The sequence below is a fragment of the Dreissena polymorpha genome, chromosome 2 (genome assembly GCF_020536995.1).
Source record: "Dreissena polymorpha isolate Duluth1 chromosome 2, UMN_Dpol_1.0, whole genome shotgun sequence".
Classification (NCBI taxonomy): Eukaryota; Metazoa; Mollusca; class Bivalvia; order Myida; family Dreissenidae; genus Dreissena; species Dreissena polymorpha.
This window is the reverse complement of record NC_068356.1, coordinates 66,267,584-66,294,987: the sequence shown is the minus strand read 5'-3', so window position 1 is coordinate 66,294,987 and position 27,404 is coordinate 66,267,584. Positions and strand designations below refer to the sequence as shown.

Below are 27,404 nucleotides of genomic sequence, written 5' to 3'. Positions count from 1 at the left end.
TGGCCAATGTTAAAGTTTTCGGACAGACGCCATATATTAGACATTTGACCTTGAAGGAATACCTTGACCTTTACCTTTTACCACTTAAAATGTGCAGCTCTATGAGATGCACATGCATGCCAAATATCAAGTTGCTTTGTTAAATATTGAAAAAGTTATGACCATTAAAGTTTTCGAACGGACGGACAGACTGACTGACATACTGACGGACAGTTCAACTGCTATATGCCACCCTACCGGGAGCATAAAAATAACCATGGACAAGAGTTTTTTTCACCAAATGGGAATTGAGCTTGGCCCTTTGCGTCCGGCTGCAACTCCTCCTTCTACTTAAATGCACCTAGCATAAAATGTTACACCCGACCCCCCCCCCCCCCCACCTTGCCTTTTTACCAAGCTTTTGTAATGGGTTTTGCTTAGTCAGTAAGTGTTCTTTTTATTATGCTGTTTGATTAGAAATCCTAAATTACGTAACAACTTATTATACTTTGTTGTTTCGTGAAAGGTTGAAGACGAAGTCTGACTGCCAAGCCATATAGACAAACACCAATTATTTTCAAAGACGGAATGTAGTCAAACAATAATACAAACACAATACACAACCATTCTCAATAAATCATACACAATTACAGCTTAATATAGTACCGAAAAACATAATGAATGATAACAAAATGACTAGCTAGAACCACTTGATTTTAGTGTAAGCAATAATTCACATTACTAGTACACTGACTGATCATTTAAAATCACATACATTAATAAAGAATAATGTATTGCATGAAAACAAACAGTAATGTATTTAGGTGACACGAATTTAAACAAATTTGATGAAGCTAAAGTTGTATCTTACCTGCAACACCAAATAGAGAAACACCAATTATTTACAAAGAAAGAATGCAGTACAGGTGGAAACCTGAATTGCCTTATACAATGGATAGGCGTTACCCAGGATTTATTGCATCACTGTCATTACTATGCACATCGATACAAGCCATTTAGAAAATCTTTGTGACAGAAAACCAATAATATTATAACAGGATTAAGCTTAACAATAGCAAGTATTTTTTTTTTGATAATCCAGATGTTTAATTATAGGAAAGGAATGAAGTACCATAACAATAACTAAAAGACAATCTTCAAAAAAACACCATTAACATGATATAAAGTAAAATTCAATTTAACAATTTAATTGTGACAGGTAAACCCTTAGTAACAATGACTTTGTAAAAGGGTCCATTCATACTGTGGAAATGTAATACTATTCAATTATCGTTTATAAGCATTATTGATAGCATGTGAAAGTTACATGTAGTACTAAACGGGGGACAAAGGGACAAATCCCTGTGAAATATGTCGGACAGTCAGAGTCAGTCCTTCTTTAATATGTCAATGTTTTCCTGTTTCTATTCACTATGAAAGAGTTCATACAGTATCATAGAGTATTACATGGAATATACATGAATGGATGCTTGGTTATAGTGTAATGATAATATTTTCAAAGAAAATGACACTGACATAATTCTTGTTTTAAAGTGATATTATGCTTGTTTTAAAGTAAATATGTACTATCATTATGTAACTGTAGCTGATGTCTGGTTTGTTAAGTCACACCAACAACCTTGATTGTATTCTTTATTGTAAAGCCATGATAATATTTTATAAGAAAATAACACTGATATTATGCTTGTTTTTAAGTACCAGTATATATTATAACTTAAATCCAATAGATATACATTTAACATTTTGCGGAAAAGTCAGCATCTGTTTTGGCTAATTTTTTTTTTGGAAAAAATAGTGGCTATTATTTTCTGAAGGCCAGTGTGAGCACTGTATAATGTTCTTCAAGGGCAACAGCACAATTAAGTCTCTAACTATACGTATAACGTTTACCAAATGAGGATTTTTCAATAAAAAGGTCACTCTATCACCTTTTGGGCCACCCAAAGCAATTTTTAGTCAGACTAAATCTCTATACCTTATGAGATTTTCTTAATGCATTGGTTCAAAGACCTGCTGATGGTAATGGGTTTGTTTTTATCAAGTGTCCACTACATAGTTTTGTAGCCATTCATTATTGCTCATTTCTTAACTAATAACCTGTCATTTTGAAATCATAAATCTGTTATTGCATAATTTAACATAAAAATTATATTACTTTAAGTAAAATTAATAAAAATAATCACATCTATTATCAAACAGTGTTTCTGGTTTAATATCACTATAAATTGTCAACTTCTTTTAATAAATAGTAAACAAAAATTAATACAATTTGTGTTCTTTACCTTCAGATCATATAAATTAGGACACTTCAAATGTGTGATCTTTTTCACAACCTGAAAATGAAGGTAATTCTCTCATTTCTTCAAAGTATCACATTTCAATTATACAATAGGAAAAACAAACATTTTAGACTTAATAATACAACAGTTTTTCATAATAAAACATTTTTTTCATAATAAAACAATTTTTTTCCCAACTAATTTTATTTTTCAATTACCAATATTTGACATAAGTGACCAAGAGAAACACAAATATATATCCTAATTAGCCCCTTGATAGGCACTACAAATTACATAAATGTCCTGAGTGGTACTTAGCAATACTTAGTGGTACTTAGGCTCATTGTCGACCTGAAATGGCTTGAAGTCCCCCGGGGGTGACTAGAAGCCGGTTCTTGTCACCCTAGGGTGACTTCAAGTCGATTCATGTCACCCTGGGGTGACTTCAAGCCGACCGGGTGACTAGAATCGGCTTGAAGTCACCCCAGAGTGACATGAATCGGCTTCTAGTCACCCCAGGGTGACTTCAAACCATTTCAGGTCGACAATGACCCAATGCGCGGTACTAAGTGATCCTTAGTGGTCCTTAATGGTATTTAGTATGACTACATCAACTCTGTACATTTTAATCAGATAATTCAATTAGTGCCAAACAACTTAATTGGTGTACATGCTTATCGAATAAAGGCGTGATAAACCCTATTTATACCAATTAAATTTGTATTTATGTAGTAAATTGAATTTACCGAAACCTCCGAGGCATTTACTACATAAATACAATTTACCGAACTTGTTATTTACCGAAACCTCCATAACTCAAATTAAATAATTATTTAATGTATATTTCTTGATTACCAGACAAGTTCACAGCTGGAGTTCATGTTGGCACATTACCAATATTTTTATAGAATTAAAGCCCTTCGGCTCAAGGGGTCAGTGGTTCGAGCCCCGTTGAGGGTGACTTTTTTCAAATTCTTTAATTGTATTCTTGTTTTTTTACTGGAGATTTTTAGACACAATGTTAACATTTATCAATATAAAGCATTTAATGACAATTTTCAAAACATGCCAAAATCTGTGAAAAGGCCCCTTTAATCTGATATCAGTGTTGCTGAAAAGAACACCAAAACTTTTGTTATGTTGAATTTTTATAAACTCTCTTTTTACTTATCCAATTAATTGCATGAATAAAACTCTCAAAGGTAATGAACTGTTGTCTTTTAAGAGTATTCGATAAGGAATGTTTCTTATTAAAAGAAATTTTATGTGAATCTTAATTAATACTGTTCTCTTTTTTAGTTCATAATATCCTTACAAATCTAGTTTTCTGTGTGTATACACACCCCACTGCCATTTTGCATAAGCTTTTAATCTAATTCCTATGTCATTTTATGTCATACATTTTGACTTTCTTTAATAAGACAGAGCTTTATTTAGAACCAACAAATTTAGGCTTAGGCGTTTATTTGCTTCTGTGTTAGTTAAAATAAAGTATATGCGTTGATTTTTCTGTAAAACATACACTATACATAACACAATTTTATGACCACAACTTTTATAACTTGATTTCTAAAAAAACATTAGTGCCTAGTGCAGTAGGGTGAGAATGAAACAATCATAACTGCAATACAAGTCTATCTTTGATCACGACTATATAGCTTTGATCACGACTATATATACATTATATATATATATATATATATATATATATATATATATATATATATATATATATATATATATATATATATATATATATATATAACTCAAACTCAAACATTTTATGAATCGATGTTGATGTAAAGTGTGTTAATTGACCTTGTGCTCGAATTGTTGTGTGTGATTTAATTAACTAACAATGGCTTTAGTAGTGGGACATAGCCAGACAAAGTACTCGTCTGATTATTTGTGTAAGGGTTCTTAATCAGTGTTCTCGTATTCTGGATATAAAACGCTCCAGTTTATGTACGAGAAGGACGTTTTTGAAGTTGCGCCTTTCTTTTCGGTAAGTACCTAGCAAAGTACCTATATATAATATGATATGATCATGTTGTATAAATGGGTAGATTATCGATAAAAAATGTTCACTATTTATTGTTCACGATTTCTATACATAGCTATTTACTTAATACCGCCAATTAGAGCGTGAAATATTACAAACACAAAAAAACAGTTTATTTCTGCCAACAATTTTTTATTTTTTTTATTTTAAACAGAGTAATTAAGTATCATTGATAGAGGAATAATGTTATAACAGTATTTATAATTTCAAAACATGTTTAGTCGATGATGCTATTCACGTTCAATAAATACATCAGTTCTTCTTATCAACCTGATGCCTGTTGTCTGCTACTGTTTCTTATCATAATTGTATATATTACAATACAACGCTAAAAAAATGTGGATTGTGGATCGTCAAATTCCGATTGTGGTACAAAAATATGTCAAGCACGTGCACTTAGCAAAAAAATACGATATTTCTTTATTTAATGTAGAATTCGGCAAAAGTAAAGCGCTTTTTAAGTTTTGCCCAAGGTCGGGGGAGAGATAACAGTCTAGGTCGAACTCGATTATGGGAAAAAGGGAAAACAGAAAACTATGTTTGAATGAAAACTGGGCATTTATTATAAATGCCATAAACTGACAAATACATGATTACGTAATACATAATCAAAGCAAACATATTATAAATGTTTTCCCTAATGCGATTATAGGAAAAAGGGAAAACAGAAAACTATGTTTGAATGAAAACTGGGCATTTGTTATAAATGCCATAAACTGACAAATACATGATTACGTAATACATAATCAAAGCAAACATATTTTAAATGTTTTCCCTAATGTAAATAACTGGGAGGCAAAAAACCGCCAAAAGGGAACCGCCGCCCAGAGAGACTTAAGACTGGAACGAGCTCGACCGTGGACAGAGATAATATGAACCCAGACAATTAGAAATGGATCATCATATTTGCATTGACCTACATATAAAAAAGACTCTGCAGCCTTTTATCATATACACGTATAAACACAATACTTAAAAGTGGATTTCAGCATATCATCAAACACGTGGATGATACATGTAAAGGGCATTAATTATCTTAATCTATACATGTACAACCTATACAGAATAAATGGTCAATACTAGTAGACAGAAGGCAATGTAAATGATCATAAATATAGATAAAGGACTTGCCCATCCATGACAAAGACCACATATGATACATAAGTGGTTATTGCTAACAACTTTGGAGACGAAATATACGAATTACAAAAAAATACTGACAGAAAAATAATATACAGCTTTATAACAAAGACACATGATAACGACAACTGCGGACCATTCTGCTCTCAATTGTTCGTATTATGCAAGCACATTTATAACAAATAATCATATTTACATTGACTGTCACTGGTACCCGCACTTCTTTACTGTGATATAATACTAGAGTTTGTACAATTGCGGCTTCAAACTGACATCATTTAAGACAAATTTTGTGACTGTGGCCTTAAACCATCAGCCAAAACAAATTACACAGCAGTTACTGTGGCCTTAAACCATCAACCAGGTCAAATTTCAAAACTGTGGCCTAAAACCATCAGCTAAAGCAAATGTTTCAACTGTGACCTTAAACCATCAGCTATGTGCTGTACGTTATAATGTGACAATCATTGAAAGTCAATATCATGGCTGCGGCGTTGACCGACAGCACTGAGAAGGTTGGCAATGGCATTCAGTTCTCTTATGATATTGTTTAAAAAGATCTGCTGCCTAAAACCAACAGATCTTAAAAAACATCAAGGGATTTTCATGTGGTCAAAATTATGAAAAAAATGATCTGCTGCCTATGACCGTCAGATCCTCTGAAAAATTAAGATTAAAGATTCAAATATGTAAGCAGAGTATTGTTGCGACTTTATCTTGATTTATATAGGGAGAGCCGAGGGACGGATATATTTTAGGTATGCGTTGGTCTTCCAGCTACCTAGCTTCTGTATTTGTGATACGGACATATTGGAATTGTGAGCATGAGTAGCACCACCAATGCGAAATGAATGGGCTGTAAAGAACTTTGGATCCATGTTGTTTGCTAGAACACACAAACGTAAGACCGATCTGAAATACCTGGTAGAAACTGGTTGATTGTTATTGTCTCTAAATAGCTGGCCATTACTGGGTGGTGATATGCGTAAATATCTCATCAACGCGTGAACTGGACATAACCTGTTGTTTGTTCGGCGTGCAAGGGGAATAATAGAGACTTGGCCATGCGAATGTTTATAATTGCGTAATGTAATGGAGATCGAAACAACTTGTGACTGTTTATATTTCAAGTTAATGTCTTCCCGTTTAATGGTGTTTTGAAAACCTTTCGGTGAATGTGCCAATTCGCCGACCCGTAATAGTCCGAAAAAGGCTACTAAGAACATAGCTCGCATGAGAATGTAAGAGTATTTGTCTGTGAAAGTGTTTTTAAGTGATTGAATGATATTTCCTACATTGTGAATTGTAAATGGACGGCGTTTGTCCAGTTGTTTATGGCGTCTGAGCCCATGTAACATCTTCTTTAAAATGAAAGACTCTGAAGGAGAAGCCCAGCCGTGGAGCTTGTGAATGTAGTTAAGTGCTGAGGTGTATGAAGTTATTGTTGATGCCCTAAGATTACGTTCGTGGCAAACAACGATGAACTGAGCAAGCTGCTCAGTAGACACAGGGAACAATGGAGAATTAGAGTAATAGGTATCATGAAAATTCCTGTAATGTTTGATTGCATTTTGATAGCTAGTTTGTGGTTGATGGAGCGAGGGCAGAATCTAAAATATAGAAAGCTGCCCTATTTAATGAAGCATGAGAAGGTCCTGTGGAACAGATGTTGGATTTGGTTCCATGTAAGGCGCCAGAGCTTGAAATTTCTTGATCTGTAAACGAGAAAGCAGATCTGGTAATATATTGTATTTACCCGGGATGTGTTCAGCCCTCAGCAATATATTATACTTCATGCCGGCTAACACAAGACGGCGAACTAGGGCCATGATGTTAGGTACTTTACATGTCTGTTTATTGATAATGTGTACAACTGCTCCATTATCTGTATGAAGTACTATACATTGATTTCTCATCTTAAAACCCCAAATTTCTAATTAAAGAGTGATGGGTAAAAACGCTTTGAATGTTATGTCGTAGGGAGACCACAATGTAGGCCATGTACCATAACACCAATGGGACTGAAAAATTGCAGCGAAACCTAGAGAACCTAAGGCGTCTGTGTGTAAGTGTAATGTATCTGAGGTGAGCCAACGTTTGTGTAGAAGAAGTTGTTTACCATTGAAATGATCAACAAACAATTGCCAAGCACGGATATCTTTCCGACTTTCCTTATTTAGTGTTATTCTATGGTGTGGGTGTGTTACTTTTTTAGTAAGATCTATAAGGCGACGCAAAAAACACCGACCAGGTGTTACTACCTGGCAGCAGAAATTTAACAAACCTAGAAGGGATTGTAATTCTTTAAGGGTGACCTTGCGATGCTTTGCTACTGAGGCAAGTTGCATCCTCAATTTTTCCAATTTGTCTTGAGGCAAGCGGGCTTCCATCATATTAGGATCTAGTTCAAGACCCATAAAAATGATAACAGTTCGAGCATTCTCTGTTTTTTCCTCTTTAATCGGAACGCCTATTTTTGAACAGAAATTAAGGAATTTGTTAAGATCATTTTGACAGCTGTTTGAGTTTGCAGGGCCTAATATGAGAAAATCATCGAGAATGTGTACCATGTGTTTAATTTTTAAGATATTGTCCGAAATGTGTTGAAGGCTACAACTAAAACGTTCAAAAATTGCACATGATGAAGACGCTCCCATTGGAAGACACGTATCAAAATAATACTGACCCCTAAATTTGAACCCTAATAAGTGATGATCGTTTGCATGAATAGGAATTAAACGAAAAGCAGAATCTATGTCCGTTTTACAGAATAAGGTTCCTGTACCCAGTTCCAGTAGTTTGTTGACTGCATCATCAAAGGAACTGTAGTTAACACTAGATAAGTTAGGATCTATAAAATCGTTCACGGAATTTCCGCGTGGGTTACTTAGATGATGAATCAACCTAAATTGTCCCGGTGTTTTCTTGGGAACAAGGCCAATGGGACTTACCCGGAAGTTTTCGAAAGGAGGGGACGTAAAGGGGCCTTTTACACGACCTGAATTTAGTTCTGCCTGGAGTTTACTTTGCACTATGTCAGGGTTTTCATCACAAGACTTCAGATTTGCGGATGTGGAAGCCTTGTGTTGACCTGTGTAACCCAATTTAAAACCATGTGTAAAACCTAGAATCAGATATTGTGCTAATGGATAGTCCTGAAGAAATGGTGTTAGTGCAGAGACTTTAATTGGGGTAACTACAAGATTGTTACTTTGTTGACCTAGCAGGGTCGATGTTTGATTGAGACTGGGCTTTGGCTGCCTGTTCTTTGTCAGATTCGCTTATTGAAATGCCAACAGGTTTTTTCGAGAAACCGTTGGAGGGGGGTCCAGTACTGTATGACCTGTTTGGTGGTTGCTTGGGCCGAAAGGGCTGCTGGGGTTGTTGGAAAGACATGCAGGCCATTAACCAATATTCCGTATGAATACGGTCCCAGGGCATAAGAACTGACTCGCGCAGCAAGCGAAACTGCGTGTCGTGATAGAGAAAGGCCATCCCGGGGCGGCGCCTGGCAATGTCGCGTACAATCTCCATATATTTCAGGAGCTGTTGGGCCTCAGGGGTATTTGTGTAGGTAAACGGCCATGAATCTAATGAATGCTGTGGTCCATGCTTCAATGGTATTGATTTTTTTGCTACGTGAAGTTGGGTTAATGGTAAAATTGTGTTGGTCGTCCAGTTGGAGTGTAAATTGCGGAGTGGACGGATTTTGCGATGACGGCAGCAGAAACGCCATATCCACAAACTTATTCTTCCAAATAAGTTTGCGCGTCTTACTTTTAATTTGATTAATGATTGGAGTGCCAATGGGTTCTGCGAACTGAATGCCATTACCTGCCAAGGAATTTGTGTGTTGAGACACGGCCTGTTGTAAGCTTGGGAACAGATAGTGATCGTCTTCATCCGAATCGGAGTCTGAAGAAGAGTCTGATTCTACTGGTAGATGCGGGGGAACTCCTGGCATGTGAGGACTCGCAGATGAGGATGTTTGTACACCAAGGGTTGTTGCTGTACTTGGAGCAGCTGGCAAACGAACCGATGTTTCTTCATAACTGCTGAAGTTGTCATTCACATCGTCATCTAGATTGGCCTCCAGGGGCAGAATGTTGTGAGTCTTTTGTTTTTTCGGGCCTTTGCCTTTTGTTGAGGTTGGGGCATCATTGTTTTTGCGCTTGTGTGCTTGTTTTTGTCCGGAACAACAGGTACACGCCGAATGCGTACCCTTCTTAGGACGGCTGGTACGTTTCATGATCTGAAATGAATGCATGATTAACTGTAAGGGATTGAACTATTTCGAGGGCATAATCCCTTGAATGCATTATAGTCTTGTTTGTAAGAAAAACATAAAGTTAAATTGAAACTTTATGTATTTAACCATATGTATGAATCTATAGCTCTAAATTTGGTAGACTAAAAGTAACTCCACCTTCATAAGTGTTAATTCACAAGACTATTTTTGACCTTGATATTGTGTGTTGCGGAATCCGCAAACTAGCCGTATGATTACAACAAAGGCGTAAACTTTAAAATAATTAATCTGACGCTAATTATCATGTCAAACAATAAATTAAAGTAAGCGAATTGTCGTGTAAACAACATATGTGAATTTCACACCTTCATGGTATGTAAAACTAAACCATAAACGCTCTGCGTAACATAAATTGCATGTAGGCATATAAAATAAACCATGTATCTCCACATTCTGTGTGATGTATAAAATAACACTCATAAACATGGCCAGCAAAGCTAAAACATGATAGTAAAGCGTGAGTTATGAAACTAAGCACGCATACGTGGAGAATAACACTAAACATGTGTTCGTAATTTGCGTGTGATGTGTAAACTAAATCACACAATCATAGCCAGCAAAGCTGGTCAAGCTGATCTATGATACAAAAGTAAGCGTGAGCTATGAAGCTAAGCACGCTTTCATGGAATATAAGACTAAACCATGTAATTATAATTTCCGTGTGATGTAAAAAATTAAATCACACAATCATAGCCAGCAAAGCTGGGTAAGCTAATCTATGATACAAAAGTAAGCGTGAGCTATGAAGCTAAGCACGCTTTCATGGAATATAAGACTAAACCATGTAATTATAATTTCCTTGTGATGTAAATCACACAATCATAGCCAGCAAAGCTGGGCAAGCTAATCTTTTAAAGAATGTTAAGCGTGAGCTATGAAAAGAAGCACGCCTACATGGAATATAACACTAGACCATGTATTTGTAATTTTCGTGTGATGTGTAAACTAAATCACACAATCATAGTCAGCAAAGCTGATCAACGTAATCTATGATATAAAGTTAGGCGTTAGCTATGAAAGTACGCCTAGATGGATTGTGAAAATAAAATATGTACAGAATTAGTGTGAAATGAAGACCAAATCACACCGTACTGACATTGTTGGTATTAATTAGAGTGTGAACTCTTTAATAAATGAGATTCACTAATAAATAAGGACACAAACGTTACAGCAATTGTTGCATAAAATTAAAAAAGCAAGAACACTTCAAATGTAATTAAGAACATTGTAATATAGCCACATGCGCTATGTATTTGTATATAGATATATATATAATATACATAATATAAATATAATTATATATAATGAATAGATAATTTTCTTTTGAAATTATCTATATCTGAGAAAAGGAAAGATAGTATCATACGTATCTTATGAATGGCAAATAGAACCCTTCAGGGCGGCGACCACAGCAGCTCTGACATTTGTAATGAGGCGGAGCTGACCGGCACTGGACAGGTGACAACCATCGTCTGCAAAATTTTGTTGTTTGGAAGCAGGAGACCAAAAGCCCTTCATACGCCATAGGTATGAACGACCATGACCAGTGCGATTGAGCATCTCTATCAGATGGGAATTCAGATCGTCAACACGTGCATTGAACCAATCCACGTCGACTGGATATCTTGTATGAGATAACGGAACCTGTCTGTGTAAAACTTGTAACACTATGACTTTTCCCACTCCAATCACAAACAAAAGAGTGTCTATTAAATTCTCAATATCCCGAGCAACACTTTCCGGAGTAACATCCGAATTGGAGAAGTCGATTGTCCAAATGATCAGCACAAGAATGTCTGGGCTGAAATCACTAACAACTTCCAGATGTCTCCTCAATTCCTTTACTGTAGCGCCCGGGAATCCGGAATATTGAACAAGAGCATTCCCTTGCAAGTTTAAATCGTGACGCTGCGAGCTGTCATTTTGAATGTAGTCCTTTAGCCTTTTGACAAAAGAAGGACCAAAAAGTTGCACTTTGAGGCCCTTGACCACAGCCATCTTTACCGGAAGTGAATGTTCTTTGTTCCCAAATTCCTTTGTTTGTGTATACCACGCCATCGTGACTGATCCCACCTTTTCACTCAAATTTTCTGTAGAAAACGGGGTCGCCGCCCCAAAAGTTGATATGCAAAGTATTCCTTATACCAGAGTTATCAATAATACGTAAAATTATAACCTTTTATTTGACATATAATGCCTTAAATTACAAATTTTTAATCAGTGAAAATTGACGTGAAACTACTCACGTCCAGAATTATGCAAAGACTGGCTTCTCGAAAGTTCCAAAACTGCTAGTCTATCAAAGCTTATTTTAACAGCTATTTAAATGTCAAACATCTATTCATGAACTCAATTTGCTGCAGTATAAACAATAGCATGGTAAAATTAATGCTCTTTCAACAGAGTGTGTTAATGTAAACAATCTGGCAATACCATGTTTTTATAAACTTTATGGTTAAATGCAATTTCCCTTCAGAACATTCCCGGCTAATATAAAATAGAGAGTGGGGAGGTCAATGACATAAAAAAATTATGTTGGCATAAAATGTTATATATATAACAATGTTTTATTATTTTTTCTGGTTGAGTAAAAAAATAAAAACCCTTTCTTAATCACCAGTTAATTATATTTTGTGTCCCTTACACTTTATCACCCATGCCTGGGACATTAGAAATATTACATTTCATAGGTAAATGTCGTCAAATATCAACTTTAAGTGACTTTTTAATTCGGTAAAAAGTGCTGTGTTCGGGTAACAGCCATCTTTGTCTGTCCAACACAGCTTAAAAACTTAGCACATTTAGTATCATTTAAAATATATAGGCACGGGACAGTTAAAAAATGAAAATCTCCCTTTAATTGACAATGGGCGAAATAATAGAAAATGCGCGTGCCATAGCACGTTGACTGAATACTGCATAAGCGAGAGGTGTGAATTAAATACCATATTATTACAAACTGTGATAGTGTTATTCTATTATATCATTAAAATACCCTTGTAAATGTTTGGCAAATATCTTCTAAACACATCTAGAATATCAGAACAATACTACGGAATTTCCATAACATGTTATTTTTTGAAAGATCGATTGTGTATATTTGTAAATACTTATATTGACTTATATACAGTTATTCCGTATCAACTCGCCATTTCACATATTTGTAAATACTTATATTGACTTACATACAGTTATTCCGTATCAACTCGCCATTTCACAAGTGTTTCTGTTTTTCGATTCATTAGCATTGTTTAGTATTACAAAGTACGGTTTGTCATACCCGTAATAATGAGATTTGAGCCATGAATACATTGCATCTAAAATGAATACACAAGATCCTTATCAGTAAATTCATTGTGAATTAGTCATCATTGGCCTAGCTGCTTATAGGATCTTCTCCAGAAATGAGATTCACAGTAGATTCGCTGCCGCCTAATACACAACTCATAACCTCACCAATTTATGGTAAAACTAAAGCGTCGTATGTATGCGCGATAAGGACTTATTTTTCTCAATTTCTCTTGTATAAACGGAAAAGGGATATATTATCTTTTATTCACATCAAATCCTGTTCATTGTACATTAAACCATAATTACAGGTTGCTGTGTTCGTTGTCGGTGCAAACGACATCGGCACAAAGACTCCGGTTCGAGTTTTCGATGACATCGTGGCACTCAGTGAAGGGGTACACAACGCTACACCAAGCGCGACTATTCTTCTATCCGAACTACTCCCTAGGGCACGGAATCGCTTCAATGGAAACGGTTACCGACAAGACTTCCTAGACCACTGGAACTACGATGCTGGCGTTGTCAACAAACTGTTACGCGAGTTAGTCAGCAAGGTGCCGTGGGTTCGTGTCATTGAACATCCCGAATTCCACATCATGTTCGGTAAACAAACTTACCTTTTACCGTATCTTCTTATACTATTTGAACTCGCAATATCGATCCGCACTTCTTGTAAACAAATAAAGTTTGACAATAATTTAAGTTCAATTGCGGAAGACGTTCTCGAAGAAGAAAATAATATAAATATAAGCAGTGATGATTAATTAACCAGTGAACAGACGTGTTTAAATTAAATGGACTTAAATGATGCAAAAGACGACAGTGTAGAAATTGCAAATTTATCTACAATAGATTTAGAGCTAGTTTAAAATCCATCTGGGTTGCTGTACGACCCAATAATTAACAAATCTCAGCAAATACTAAAAGAACAATTTGTGCTTGACAGTGGGATGCAGAACACACCATTGCTCCTGAGTTCAATGATGATTTAGATACCTGGGATATAAATAAACGTTTAAGGAAACAAAATCCCCCTTCCGCACAAATACATTATAACGGCAGTAATCACTGGGTATTATTATACCAATCACAGGAGTATGGACATGTCATTGTGGTGGACAGTTTAAAATCTCCAAGAACTCTAAACAGTAGTATTTCAATTCAAATTGCTCAAATCTATGAAAATGGAGAGCACAGTGTACAAGTACAAATGCCCGACGTACAACGTCAAACTAATTTCTCAGATTGTGGTGTTTTTGCAATTGCAAATCTTTCTGAGGTGTTACACAACAATTATGATGTAGATTTTTCAATTATCAGATATGATATACCAAATATGAGAGCACATTTATTAGAATGTATTACTAAAAACCATTTTACAACATTTCCAAAAATAGGAAAAATGCCAAAAATGCCGTGTAAAGTAGCAAAAAGTTGTTCTATTAAGATTTTTTGCACGTGTAAGTTGCCTGATATAGTTGGTGGTATGGTGGAATGTGACAATAAAAGATGCAAATTGAATAGATGGTTTCACAAAAGATGTGTTGGATACAAAATGACAAACCAAGATGAGATATGGTTGTGCCCATACTGCACATGGTAATTTGAGATGAACAAGCCCTGAGAAAAAGGTATGCGATTTTGGTACATCAATTGTGTCTTAATGTTATGATATCCTCCAGTATTACTACTCTTGACGTTTCATTTCATAACGTTTGTATCGAATTCTAACCAAATGTTTACAAAACCGCGATCATGTAGAAGGAAGTTAATTTTATTCATACGGAAGTTTACTAGTATGCATGACAAACACACGATCCGAAATGCGTGTTGGTCTCGTTCGATGCTTTAACAAATATTTTACTGTTAAATCAATTTCCACGTCCGACTTGTCATTAAAATCCAGAGAGTCAAACGAAATCCACATCCACATTCTGCTATCCCATCAATTTATCGAAATTTATTTTAAACCACACTAGCTCTATTTTATTCCTATCGAAGTTTACAATAATGCATGACAAACAAACAATCCTAAATACGTTTTGCATTTGTTGATGCTTTAAACAAATAATTTACTGTAAAAAACACACCACGTTCATATGTCGTCGCTAAATCTATCGAGAATGCGTTTAAAATATGTGTGGTGTTCTGAGAAAACTGGGCATAATGCATGTGCGTAAAGTGTCGTCCCAGATTAGCCTGTGCAGTCCGCACAGGCTATTCAGGGACGAGACTTTCCGACATAATTGTATTTTTGCTAAGAAGAGACTTTCTTTTAAACGAAAAATGTCTTAAAAGCGGAAAGTGTCGTCCCTGATTAGCCTGTGCGGACTTTGATTTTATTAAGAATCATACTTGTTATGATCTTTAAACTTATAAAAGAATAAATAATAAATTGTACCTGTTAAAATTCCCCAAATCACAGATGATCTGTTAACTTGTTTTCGTCGATTTTATTTCCGCCCAACTTGCGCATGCGCAGTGAAATGGAGCGTAGGCGACGTACTTTTTTCTCAACAAAATGGCCTGAGGCTGAGACCGTGGTCTCTTCTCGTTATCTCGTGAAAGGGAGACAAATTTTAAACCGTCGAAAGAATAAACTTCGTCTTGCATCGATGGATATTCAATTAACTTATTAGAAGTGATCTGCAGATACCAGATATATTTAACGGGTCATATGTATGTATATGATAGAATCCCTTAACGGTTTCATATAATAATTAAACACACGCAGAGGCCATAGGTGCCTTTAGTTTAAACCTATTTATTTTAGACCTATTGCATCGAAAGCTTCAGGCTTATAGAAACGCTCTCGAGTCCGTTTCCTTGGCCTATTACCAGTACTTGGTGTCTTTGGAGAACGCTCCCCGAGCGGGGATCGAACCCTTGACCTCCCGATCGCTAGGCGGACACCATGGTATCCATTACGCCAATGCGAACTTAGGTGGCGTTATGCTTGAACAGCTTGCTGGTCTGAAAGTGTAACATTAATGTAAGACAGGGACCTATAGGTCTACAAACATTTGTTTGTATAGGTATCTGATGTAATACTTGATTGCGGTCATTAAGACTCCCAAATAAGGACGTAGTGACGCTCATGGACGTAACGATTTTCGAATTCGCACGTTGAGACGCTTAAGTGCGGACGTAAAAATCACAGAGTATGGACGTAAAGACGCTTACGTGAGGACGATAAGACACTCCAGTGAGTATGGTAATACGCTAATGTGAAGACGAAAAGGCGCTCAAGTGAAGACGAAAAGACGCTTACGTGAGGACGAAAAGACGCTCAAGTGAAGATGAACAAACGCTCAAATGAAGACGAAAAGACGTCCAAGTAGCGTGTCGACAAGCGTCTTTATATCTGCGATTCGAAGGTCGTTGCGTGCACACTTGAGCGTCTTAATTAACATGCACACTTGACCGTTTTAATAGACACAAGTGAACGTCTTTACATATTGACTTCAGTGATGGTACGTTTGAATCTGAGCGCGTTTCAGCTGCTTTACGTTCGCACCTAAAACGTGAGATTGCGAACGTGAGTATTCAAAGTACGAACTAAAGCGTCAATAAAAAAAAATTTCGCATTTTAGCGCTGTTACGTACGTAGTTGAGCACCTTACCGTATGCATTTACGCAGCATAATCAGAACACGTAGATTTCTTTACATGATCTAGTATCATATGGTTCTTATAGTCTCTTGTAAATTTGAAATTATATAACACCAACGAACGATTCACTCATAGTGACACTAATTGTCTCTGTTATGTCTTTAATTATAAAACATCAAGCACAGGTGGTTAGCGTGTTGCTATGATATAAAATAGTGAAAACATCATGTTGTATGATAAATAATAAAATTATAACGAAAAATAAAATTTTCTGAAAAAAAAATTCACTATCAAATATATATATATATATATATATATATATATATATATATATATATATATATATATATATATATATATATATATATATAACAAGGTATTCAACTCAAAATGACCCGAAAACGGGGTTGAACTAGTTGAACAGCCATAACTTCATCAATTGTGCAACGATTTTCACGAGCTTGTTCTTATTCAACGCAGAAATGAATTTCCTTTCTGGAAATGTATATATATTGCAAGATTGTTACAAATGCTGGGTCAAATTTTAAGACATAACACGATACACAACTCGCGTGACCTACTTGACATCTATCAGACCCGATCTAAGACTGAAATCTTCACGGATTAAAGGGCATTTTCCTTGCAAAGTTCACGGCCCTCGATACCATAATTCAATAAAACGTACGAAAAAACATTCTTACCGTGCTTGCCGTTACATTATTCATCAAAACTAACTGTCCAGAACCGTTTGAAACCTTTGTTTACATACATTTCAACTAACCGACATTTTAAACATACGAGTGATTTCATTGGTCCAATGCGAAGGTGTTAGGGTCGCCGTGGTGTAATGGATATGGTGACCGCCTAGCGACCGAGGGAGCGTTCTTTAGATCTCCCCCATAGACACCAAGTACTGGTTCTAGGCCCAGGAAACGGACTCGAGAGCGTTTATGTAAGCATAAGACTTTCGATGCAATCGAGCTAAAATAAATAGGTTTAAACTAAGGTGTGTCTTTATACCTGAAGATTTCATTCATGAATCCGGTCTGATCGCTGTCAAGTAGGTCACGCGAGTTGTGTTTCGTGTTATTTCTTAAAATTTGACCCAGCATTTGCAGAAATATAACGAGATATGTACATTTCCAGAAAGGCGTTGAATAAGACCAGGTTCATGAAAATCGCTGCATAATTTATGAAGTTATGGCTGTTCAAAGCGATGAACTAAGTTTTCGGGTGATTTTGTATACCTTGTAATATATATAAATATATATTTGATAGTGAATTTATTCCAGAAAAGTTGATTTTTCGTTATAATTTGATTATTTATCATTAAAAATGATGTTTTCACTAATTAATATCATAGCCACACACTAACCACCTGTGACAGCAAGTGATTAAACTATTATAAACCAATGTATTTCATTGTATGCGGCCAGGGTGCGATTCAGGCATAAAGATACATATCATCCTTGAATATCTGTAAATATATTAGGATGTTAGCGATTTTTTTCATATTTACATCGATGGCCTTATAAATAAATGAAATTATATGAGGTCAGCAAGCTTTTCAAGCATACTGAAATGTATGTTCTTTTTATGTCTTTTACATTTTAAATCGAGTGATTTCAAGTTTTACGACATCTTATGGGATATTGTGTGTCAGTAATAATGGGCGACCACCGAACTTATTGTATGGTAATGTTTCACTGCATACTTTTATCAATAAGGGATATACACATTACACAACCATTGATTTGTAAGAATTAACATTATGAACTAAGATGCCCTTGCGGATTACAGATTATTTCCCTTGTTGAGATCACGTGACGCCGAAGAGACCACGGTATCACGCCAGTTTTCATGTCAATGCCTGTATGACTTACGGCCTAGGCAAGTTAGCGATAACACTCCGGACGTTTTGAAATATTAGTCTTATTTCGTAACATCTTCTCGAAGTATGTCATTTGTTTCAAAATACGGTAACTTGTGTATTGTCAAGTAAATTTGATTGGTACCGGTATTCAAAGTTAATGATAAACTGCTTTTACTTTAATATTTACTGTTGGCAACTAGTTTATTTTATTTCTTGCTCAAATGAAAAAAACTTCATAAAGTTTTTTTCGTGTATTCGACTGTTTAAAATAACGACAGGAAAATACGTTTGTCATCGTGAAAAGAACCGAGTTGTATTTAAACCGTTAATGGTCCGTCGTTTTGCACATGCGATAAGATGACATTCACAAATTTAACGACAACAACAGAACTCTCCAAATTATTAATTCTTTTCGCGTTGCAACGCGTTATAATGTTCAGGTTTTTAAATCGTGAAAAGATGCATATAAAGGCTATTTTAGAGCATGGTAAATGTTCCGTATTACGGTTTCCTCACAAATATCATAACTAAAACGAAAATTTGCGAATATGAACAACTTTTTTCAATTTTGTCAATTTACCAAAACCTGAAAAGGCCCCTTTAAACCTGCCATTCACTCGGTTCCTGAATGGTTCACGAAAGCGAAATTTGCACAATCGGGATGTTTCGGGATCTATTCGCGACAGTCTGAAAGATTCCATGTCGGATCACAACTGTTCTTCAACGGTTCCGCAACCTTCGGAACTTGATCGAAATCGACATTACTTCGGTAGTCAAATGTTAAAAGATGTACAATTTGGACACCAAAGGTTTAATCCATAAGCGTATAAACTAAAGACAACCCTCCTGAATGTTCTAAACTCCATCGCTATTACTCTTCATATTCGCAAAGCAATCTGCAGAGTATCTTAATTTCTAATAAACTACGAGCGGATGTTTTATGAACCACACTGGCAACATAAATCCCGACGAAGACGACAACTGGAAGAGTTTTGGGTATACAAAACGAAGTTACACCGATCATTAAATTAAAAGTGAAGAAATGTCACGACAGTCAACTATTTCAACAGGAAGAACGCGGAACAAGCAATGGCGTTCCCGAGGTGCTAAAGATCGACATCGAAATCGACGCCGTCTGTTCACCAAAATTAAACAAAGTGACACTTTCGGAATTTAGTTACAAAAAATTAAAGATGCATAAAGGGGTAATCTTCCAACAAAAGATAACAACTGCGTTTAATAAAGTCCTGGAGAGTCGAGTTCGAATAATGTGTAAACTCCTCTCGGAAAGCTCAACCTAATATATATCTTCAGTTCGACTAGCCGTAGACGTCAGCATTGGCAATGCCAACCCAACGGTACGTTGACGTGCAAACTTCTAATACTCATAGCGCCTCAATAGTAACCGAAATCAAATGTCAGTTTCCAGACCTGCATCATTGTTGATCCCGATTATCAGATCGGTAATATTTCAACATTATTGTGCCAACAAATCGGCAAGATGACGTTCTGCTGACAAAAGCTTAGTAGCAACATCAACAGTAAAGTGCTTTCAAATCCAGCACATCATAGGAGTCTCAATTTAAAAATGAAATAAATTGAGCGTGATTAAAACAGTTCGAACTTTGGGAAATTTGAGTGTGGGGTTGGGGTGGGACGCACGTTGTTTCTTCCTCGTCTACATCCACCTATGCTATCACACATGCAGAGATCGTTAAATAAAAAATACTCTATAATAGTTACAATTCAACATAACGCAACTCAACTCAATTTATTCAATAATAAGGCCTCCAGCCCATAATATATAGACAACAATAGAAAATCATTTACATCCATCGATCAACATTTTGCTTAGAAATGATTTGGTGAACATAAGTACAAACATTGCGAATAGTTCTTTCACAGCTGGAGCTCATTAATGAATAAAAGTCGTTTAGATCTAATCCTCTGTCATAGCAGTTGAAAAGATAGCGTTGACGAATATCATTATACATTATACAATGGAAGAATGCATGAAATTCACAGTCAAGAAATTAAATATTACTATCGTTTAAGCAATATATACACATTCTTTGTTCTCGAATAATATTCATGTGTCTACCTACTTCTATTCTAAGTTTACGATTAGAACATCTTAATTTTGAAAATGATTTTTTATTAATAAAAGGCATATCCATAAATAAATACCTTTCAACATTAAGAAGAGATTTAAAATGTTTATAATGATAACATTTACTGGAAACATTAATATCATTATGCAAATTATGGGTAAAGCAGTCTATAAGTCTTTGTTTAAACATACCAATAAATACATAAGATTTCCAATTTCCTGAGAGATCCAGGCACACCCAAAACCATGCTCGTATAACAAAGTTTTAATCTTTGTGGCTCAATTACATTTGCCACAGTCATCATGTGATTTTAACATAATAAAGCATTGGCGTGAGTATCTGGTAGTATACATTATTAGCAACTTACACCAATATTTTATGCAATTTGTTATATAAAATACACAACGTGGTAGCCTGCAACATTCTCCCAGAGCAACCGAGTTATTAGTTGTTCTATTAACTTAAAGATATCTTTTACAAAAGAAATCATTATGGACAGTTTCAATAGTATTTACATAGCAATAACCCCATACCTGTGCGGCATAGCATAATATTGGTGTAACAAGAGTATCAAATAATTAAAAATACTCACTAATAGGGAAATATCCAACAGATTTTTGGTATTGATTAATTTACCATATTGACTTTTGGGCCTGAATAGATAATTTATTATGTGTGGAGGACCAGGGCACAGTAGGAGTAAAATAAACACCTATGTATTTGTAAATAGGTACAACATTAATTGGTGATCTACTATAGCTCAATGACTTGTAATTTCTAAGGCCGCCGCCATTACGGAAGACTATAATCTCCGTTTTTTCTAAGTTCAGTGCCATTCCTGTATTTTGACAAAAAGCATAAATAATTTGAATTTGTTGCTGTAATTTAGCGGCTGTTTCCGCACACTTAGCAATGTCATCTGCAAACATAAGGCAATAAATATCATTTATTTCATTGGTTATAAAATTCCTGTACCACATGAGCGCCGTAAAGACTCTGCGAGTTCGTTTATAAAAAGTGCAAATATAGTTGGGCTACTTACGTCCCCTTGTTTTGTGTCAATATTACAGGGGCAGTGATCAATAGTTTTATAGTAACACGTTTTATCTTTGAGATTAACATCGGCATTACTATTATCAGAATTACTATTTACCTTTACGGATGAAAAAAAGGTCAGTGTACATAGCCTTGAGGGTGCGTAAGCACTTTCCATGAAGACCTTTGTTATGCAATACCTCAAATAATTTAACATGGTTAATTATGTCAAATGCTTTTTTGAAATCGACGTATAAACAATAGAATCTACCGCCTTGTTTAGATAAGTATTTTTGTGCCATAGCCTGTAGACAAAATATATTGTCTACTTTTAGGGGCGGTTCCAGGATTTCTGGTTAGTGGGGGCGGGATATTCAAAGATTTGCTGGTGGTCGCAGGGGGTTGGGTGCAGGGCAACGTCCTGCTAGGAGGTTTAACGATTTTAGTGATTTAGAAGGCTTTGACAACCACTTCTCGAGCAAGTCACGCCTTATGTACTTTCATCAAAGTACCTTCCTATAATGCCAAAAAAGTGTATAAAGTAAAAACATTTAGCGATTGTCTGTGATTAGTGGGAAATGTTGTGTACGAAAAAGAAAAAATGTGTATAAACAGGTGATTTAGATCTAGGTAAGTGTGAAACATCAAATAAATTGACTTTACTTTGACGATTTAAGATGGGGGGGGGGGCGTACGCCGCGTCCGCCTCGTCCGCCGCGTCCGCCCCCCCCCCCCTGATGCCGCCTATGCATTATAATACTAGTATCTTCATAGTAATAAGCACCTCTTGAAGAAACGTATAAGTTAAGTATAAGATAATATAATTGAATTTATATAAAGACGGCGTATTTATATGAATGGCTACACAATTCGCTTAGTTAAAAAAAACTGATGAAAGTATTATGTTTATTAAGTATGCTATTTATTTAAACAACACAACAATTTAAACCACCACTATTTCTTTAAGCGTTTTGATTAAGTTGTCTAACATCAAGACTAGCAACGTTCCATTAAGTGATGCAATGTATTAACAGTGTTCGGAACACGTGCTTTTTTGTTTACGAGGCCTGATCCACAGTCGTCCGATCATCAAAAACCCGTTCAATGTCTTCGGATGTCACCAACAGCATCGTTGTTTCATCAGCATCCCGCTGTATGCATCGTTGCTCTCCATTCATCGACTTCTCGATTATCCCCATCGGTGTAGAAGTATAATTAAAGCAATTGGCTCACAGCTGCTGTAAAATCTTCATCAACACCATCTTTCAAATCATTATGATTAACTTTCTTGTGAATAAACCTAACTTTATTTGATTAAACGTAGCAGTTTGTATTTGGCAGTTTAAAAAAAAATAAAATCAACGATTTATTACTTCGCGAACATTAAAACATTCAGTCAAATATACAGCTTCTTTAAATGGACCAGCTGCTGGTACCTAATTTTTTTTTTAACTTTACACAACAAATAAAACTTATTAAAAACTATTACGATGCACGGTTAAATACTTTGAATATACCCGAATTGCTTTGAGCGTTCTGTACGTTGAACTTTGCCTCTGCTCATCTTCAGACCACCGAACCATAATGTTGTATAATTGTGCCGTATGCCAGTCAATTTAATCTATCTAAAAAGGAAACAATATAAAAAATATTTAAAAATCCGTAGGTCAAGTCCTAATAAATAATTTCACTCATGTACATGTTTCGAAGAGGAATACTGAATTATTAAGCCTTAAATAAGTATCGCATAAGTGCAACAAAGTCATGCAGTATTTTTTCAATACCGATTTATTCACTATAACTAATCAAGAGAAATGCACATTACTTGATGTGTACTTAATACCACAACAGGTAGTAATGAACGATGCGATAATTGCGAACCATTTTTCTTATTTTTATTCATTTTACTTTTTTAATGGCAGGGGGTGGGCTTATTTAATCGTAACCATGAGGTATTCTTTCAGCAAACCGCATAGATAACACATGGTCACATTCATTTTCTCATATTAAATTAAATAGAAACAAACATTAATAGCATCTTATGTGCGCTTGGAAATAAAAAATAAATACAAAATATTTAAAACTTAAACTAGTAAAAAATATAAGTATTATTCAACATTTAGTAGCTGATTTGAACCTCTATATGTCTGTAGAAGCGTACCTTGTTACGTATTAAATAAATTCTCGTGATAAATGTTATTGTTTCTATTTAATTCACACCAATTTCGACACTTTTTGTTTCCGCATGTTAGGTATTTGAATGCCCCTTTCTTCCTCACAAACCGATTATCTCGTTATGATCGGATACTGTCCAGACAAAGAAAACACGGTGTCATAAAGCCAGCTGGGGACCTATACTTGGGGCTCTGCATAAACCACATGTGGTCATTAAACACAATTTATGATACCTCTATGTCATCTCTTGTCATACTGAGCAGTCATTTAAGCCAAATTTTTAATGCCGAAATAATTGAAAATACAGTTGCTTTATAAAATATTTTTAAATATATGTTTAAAAAATGAAGACATTTGTCCGATATGGAATAACAGGAACTATATAGTATATAGATATTAGCCAGTTTAATAATAATAATAAAGTGTTTAATAACTTTAAATTTAAAATATTGTACAATTTACTGCTACACAATTAACGTATTTAACGCGTGCCGGCAAATGTAATCTCCGCAATTATGTGTTTAGATGGTACTGGTACTGAATTAATTGTACGTAACACCATCATGAAAAGGAACAATCACGTTTGATCACAATAGGGGTTAACAATACTTGCGTAAAATAAATTAAAATATAGATTTTGGGTATCATAAAATGCTAGTTTTTTATCATTCATTATGACTAGTAATTAAAGAGATTTCAATATACCAGCAAAGACCGTTCAGTTTGCATTATATACAGTGTTTTTTTTCCATTTGTATGCTAGAGTTTTTAATATTGTCATTCAGTGGAAACGAAACGAAAATTCGTTCAATGTAAAAGAAAATAACCACATCATCAAACGATTGCAATGTATTCCGCTTTTTTGGGCTTTGTTTTATAATTGATTCAATTCACGTCTAACACTTTGGATGGCTGACGAAAAACAACAATATCACATCCACACCTGTGCATTTATAATAACAATTAAATTATAACATGCTTTATTATATTATATATATATTTTTGTTTTGTGGAATTGTCAGTATTTAGTCTTCCGAACACCTTTACTGTAATGCTAATAATTAATTCGTATATTTATAAAGAGGAAATTATATATTAATGAATAAACATTTATTGGTTCTAACAGGATCCTATACCACGATATATATATATATATATATATATATATATATATATATATATATATATATATATATATATATATATATATATATATATATATATATATATATATATATATATATATATATATATACTGTATAGGTCCCTGTCTAAACAAATCATCATATTTTCCTCGAAGGCATGTTTTACACTTTAGATTGTTGTTCTGGTTTTATCGTTTGGAGATATTGATAGGGTAAGCATAGGTGTTCACTATTAAATACCTGAAATAGGATAAAGTAAGAGATTAAAGTAAAAAATGGTACTGCAAAAGGTTACAATCCACTAGAAAACGGCCGAAAAAAGAAGGTGCAAAAACAGTCGATTTTGATTTGAGTCGAATTCTTTTTTGGTTTGAACATGACATATCTTTTTTATTGCTTAAATCGATTCAGCTAAGAATGCCCGTCAAGAGAAGGTATGGTTATGGGGGTCTTTATTTGCAAAATGTTGTATTTATTTTCGCTCAAATTTGTCGCTTTTACATTGAAACATATAAGGAAGCTATTTAGTATATTTTGACCTAAACATTTACTTCAGCAGCAACTTCCCTGTATCTTTCAACTATGCTTTCAACGCCATCGGCGCTCTCGTTTTATTTTCGCAGCCGATGTCATGACCATCTAATAAGTAGCCACGGCCGTTGTCTTGAGCCGTTTTTCCAACCCCACTCGAATTTAAACGTTGATAAAAATGTTGTGTGTTCATGTTGGATGCTGTAATTTGGAATAACCGAAGAGAAATGATTAAATATTTCAATAAAATGTTGTTCATATTTATCTTTGGTATAAATCTTGTGTAATTAGAGTTTGACAGAAAGAGTGGTGAATTTTGTTTGATTTTTGACCACATTCTAACGGATTTCTTTAAAAGTAAGCAGCTAGGAAGGTGGGGATTATGTTCACAAAGTCATTCTTACTTAGGCTCTGAAAGAACACACGCAAATCTGCTCAATTCAATACGTAAAATATAAAGACTAGGGAAATACTTACACGCCGCTTTTACCCGACATGTATACACTTCCGCAGCGGATGGATGAACCGCAGACGATGTGTAAGTCGATTTCACGGTGTGCAAATGTACGGCTTCTATATTTTTCTTGACTCAGTGTAACGTCGGCATATACATTTCGGGTGCAATTAATGACGATGGGTACATGTATGTACGATTGTCAGGGGCGGATCCAAGATTTCTGGTTAGGTGGGGGCGGGATATTGAAACATTTGCTCCACGATTTTATTGATTTTTAAGGCTTTGGCAACCACTTCTCGAGCATGTAAGCCTTATGTACTTTGTAAGAAAAATGAGTTTAAATAGGGGATTTAGATCAAATATGAATTGGCTTTACTGTGCATCCCCCCTTGGATCCGCCTATGACTTTCGAATAGCCTTGCCGGAAACCGGCCTGCAATCCGTCTAATGTATTATGATTATCTGTCCAGTTATATAGGCGCGTATTTATCAAACAAGAAAATATTTTGTAGAGTGTATTAGTGACAGAAATACCCCTGTAATTATTATGATCATTCACTGATCCGCTTTTGTGAATAGTGATTATCAGACTCTGGCTCTAACTTTTAGGGAAAATACCAGTTGTATATATATGATTAAACAGCGCTTCCAATACATGAATGCATTCTCTGAGTGTAAACTTATAAAACGCTGAGGATATCTGTTCGGTCCAGGGCTTTTATCGTTCGATAATGTATATATGTTTAGTACGTAAAGTATTTTTCTTAAAGGTCCCTGTGTGTTATCACACTTCATTCACATGTTCGTTATGATAATGCATGATAGTTTTCTTTATGTCATGTATTGTGATGTAAGGGACACAACTCGTATTGTCTTGTTAAAGCATGCAGTCATGAGTTATTTGTATTGAGGTTTATATCTGTGTGAATATATGAATAAAGTCAGTTGTGAGTTACCCACCAACGAGTTCAGAGTTATTACATGGTGTCAGAATGGTTGTGAATAAATAGCTGGAATACAGAAAACAATAGATGCTAGACATTTATTGATGAAGTTTTAGACAACTGGGAGCAGTATGGCTGCAAAGGGAATTAGAAATTTGCAGGAATTTAATTCAGCAGATGCAGGAGCCGCAGAGTGGGAGATTTACAAACGTAATTTCCTAGTTCACCTGGATGCATTAGGTCTGCATGACAAACCAGGGCGTCGAAAAGTTGGAGTATTATTATCCAATATGGGTCGTTAATTTGTCAAAATTTATGATTCGTTTATATGGATGCCAGAAGTGTTGGCAAATGAAGACAACGGTATTGCACACAGACCCGCAGAAGATAGATATGATTTGGACACTGTGCTAACAAAATTTGATCATCATTTTGGTGTCC

The 27,404-nt window shown here is 35.2% G+C and overlaps 1 protein-coding gene across 4 annotated transcripts in view; it reads right to left on the bottom strand.

Annotated features, from left to right (window-relative positions):
* Positions 1-12,030, bottom strand: part of LOC127867407 (lipopolysaccharide-induced tumor necrosis factor-alpha factor homolog) — a 191,717-nt gene extending 179,687 nt beyond the window's left edge. For 2 of the 4 annotated variants that reach the window (XM_052408530.1, XM_052408529.1), the window contains exons 1-2: positions 9,316-9,399; positions 2,283-2,333 (exon numbers count right to left, since the gene is read on the bottom strand). In XM_052408530.1, coding sequence (XP_052264490.1) covers positions 2,283-2,333; positions 9,316-9,384 — 120 coding nt within the window. In that variant the 5' untranslated portion in view covers positions 9,385-9,399. Of the gene's footprint in view, positions 1-2,282; positions 2,334-4,111; positions 7,197-9,315; positions 9,758-11,156 lie in introns of those variants that run through there. The other 2 variants (XM_052408527.1, XM_052408528.1) reach the window with 2 other exon arrangements.
* Positions 12,031-27,404: the final 15,374 nt, after the last annotated feature.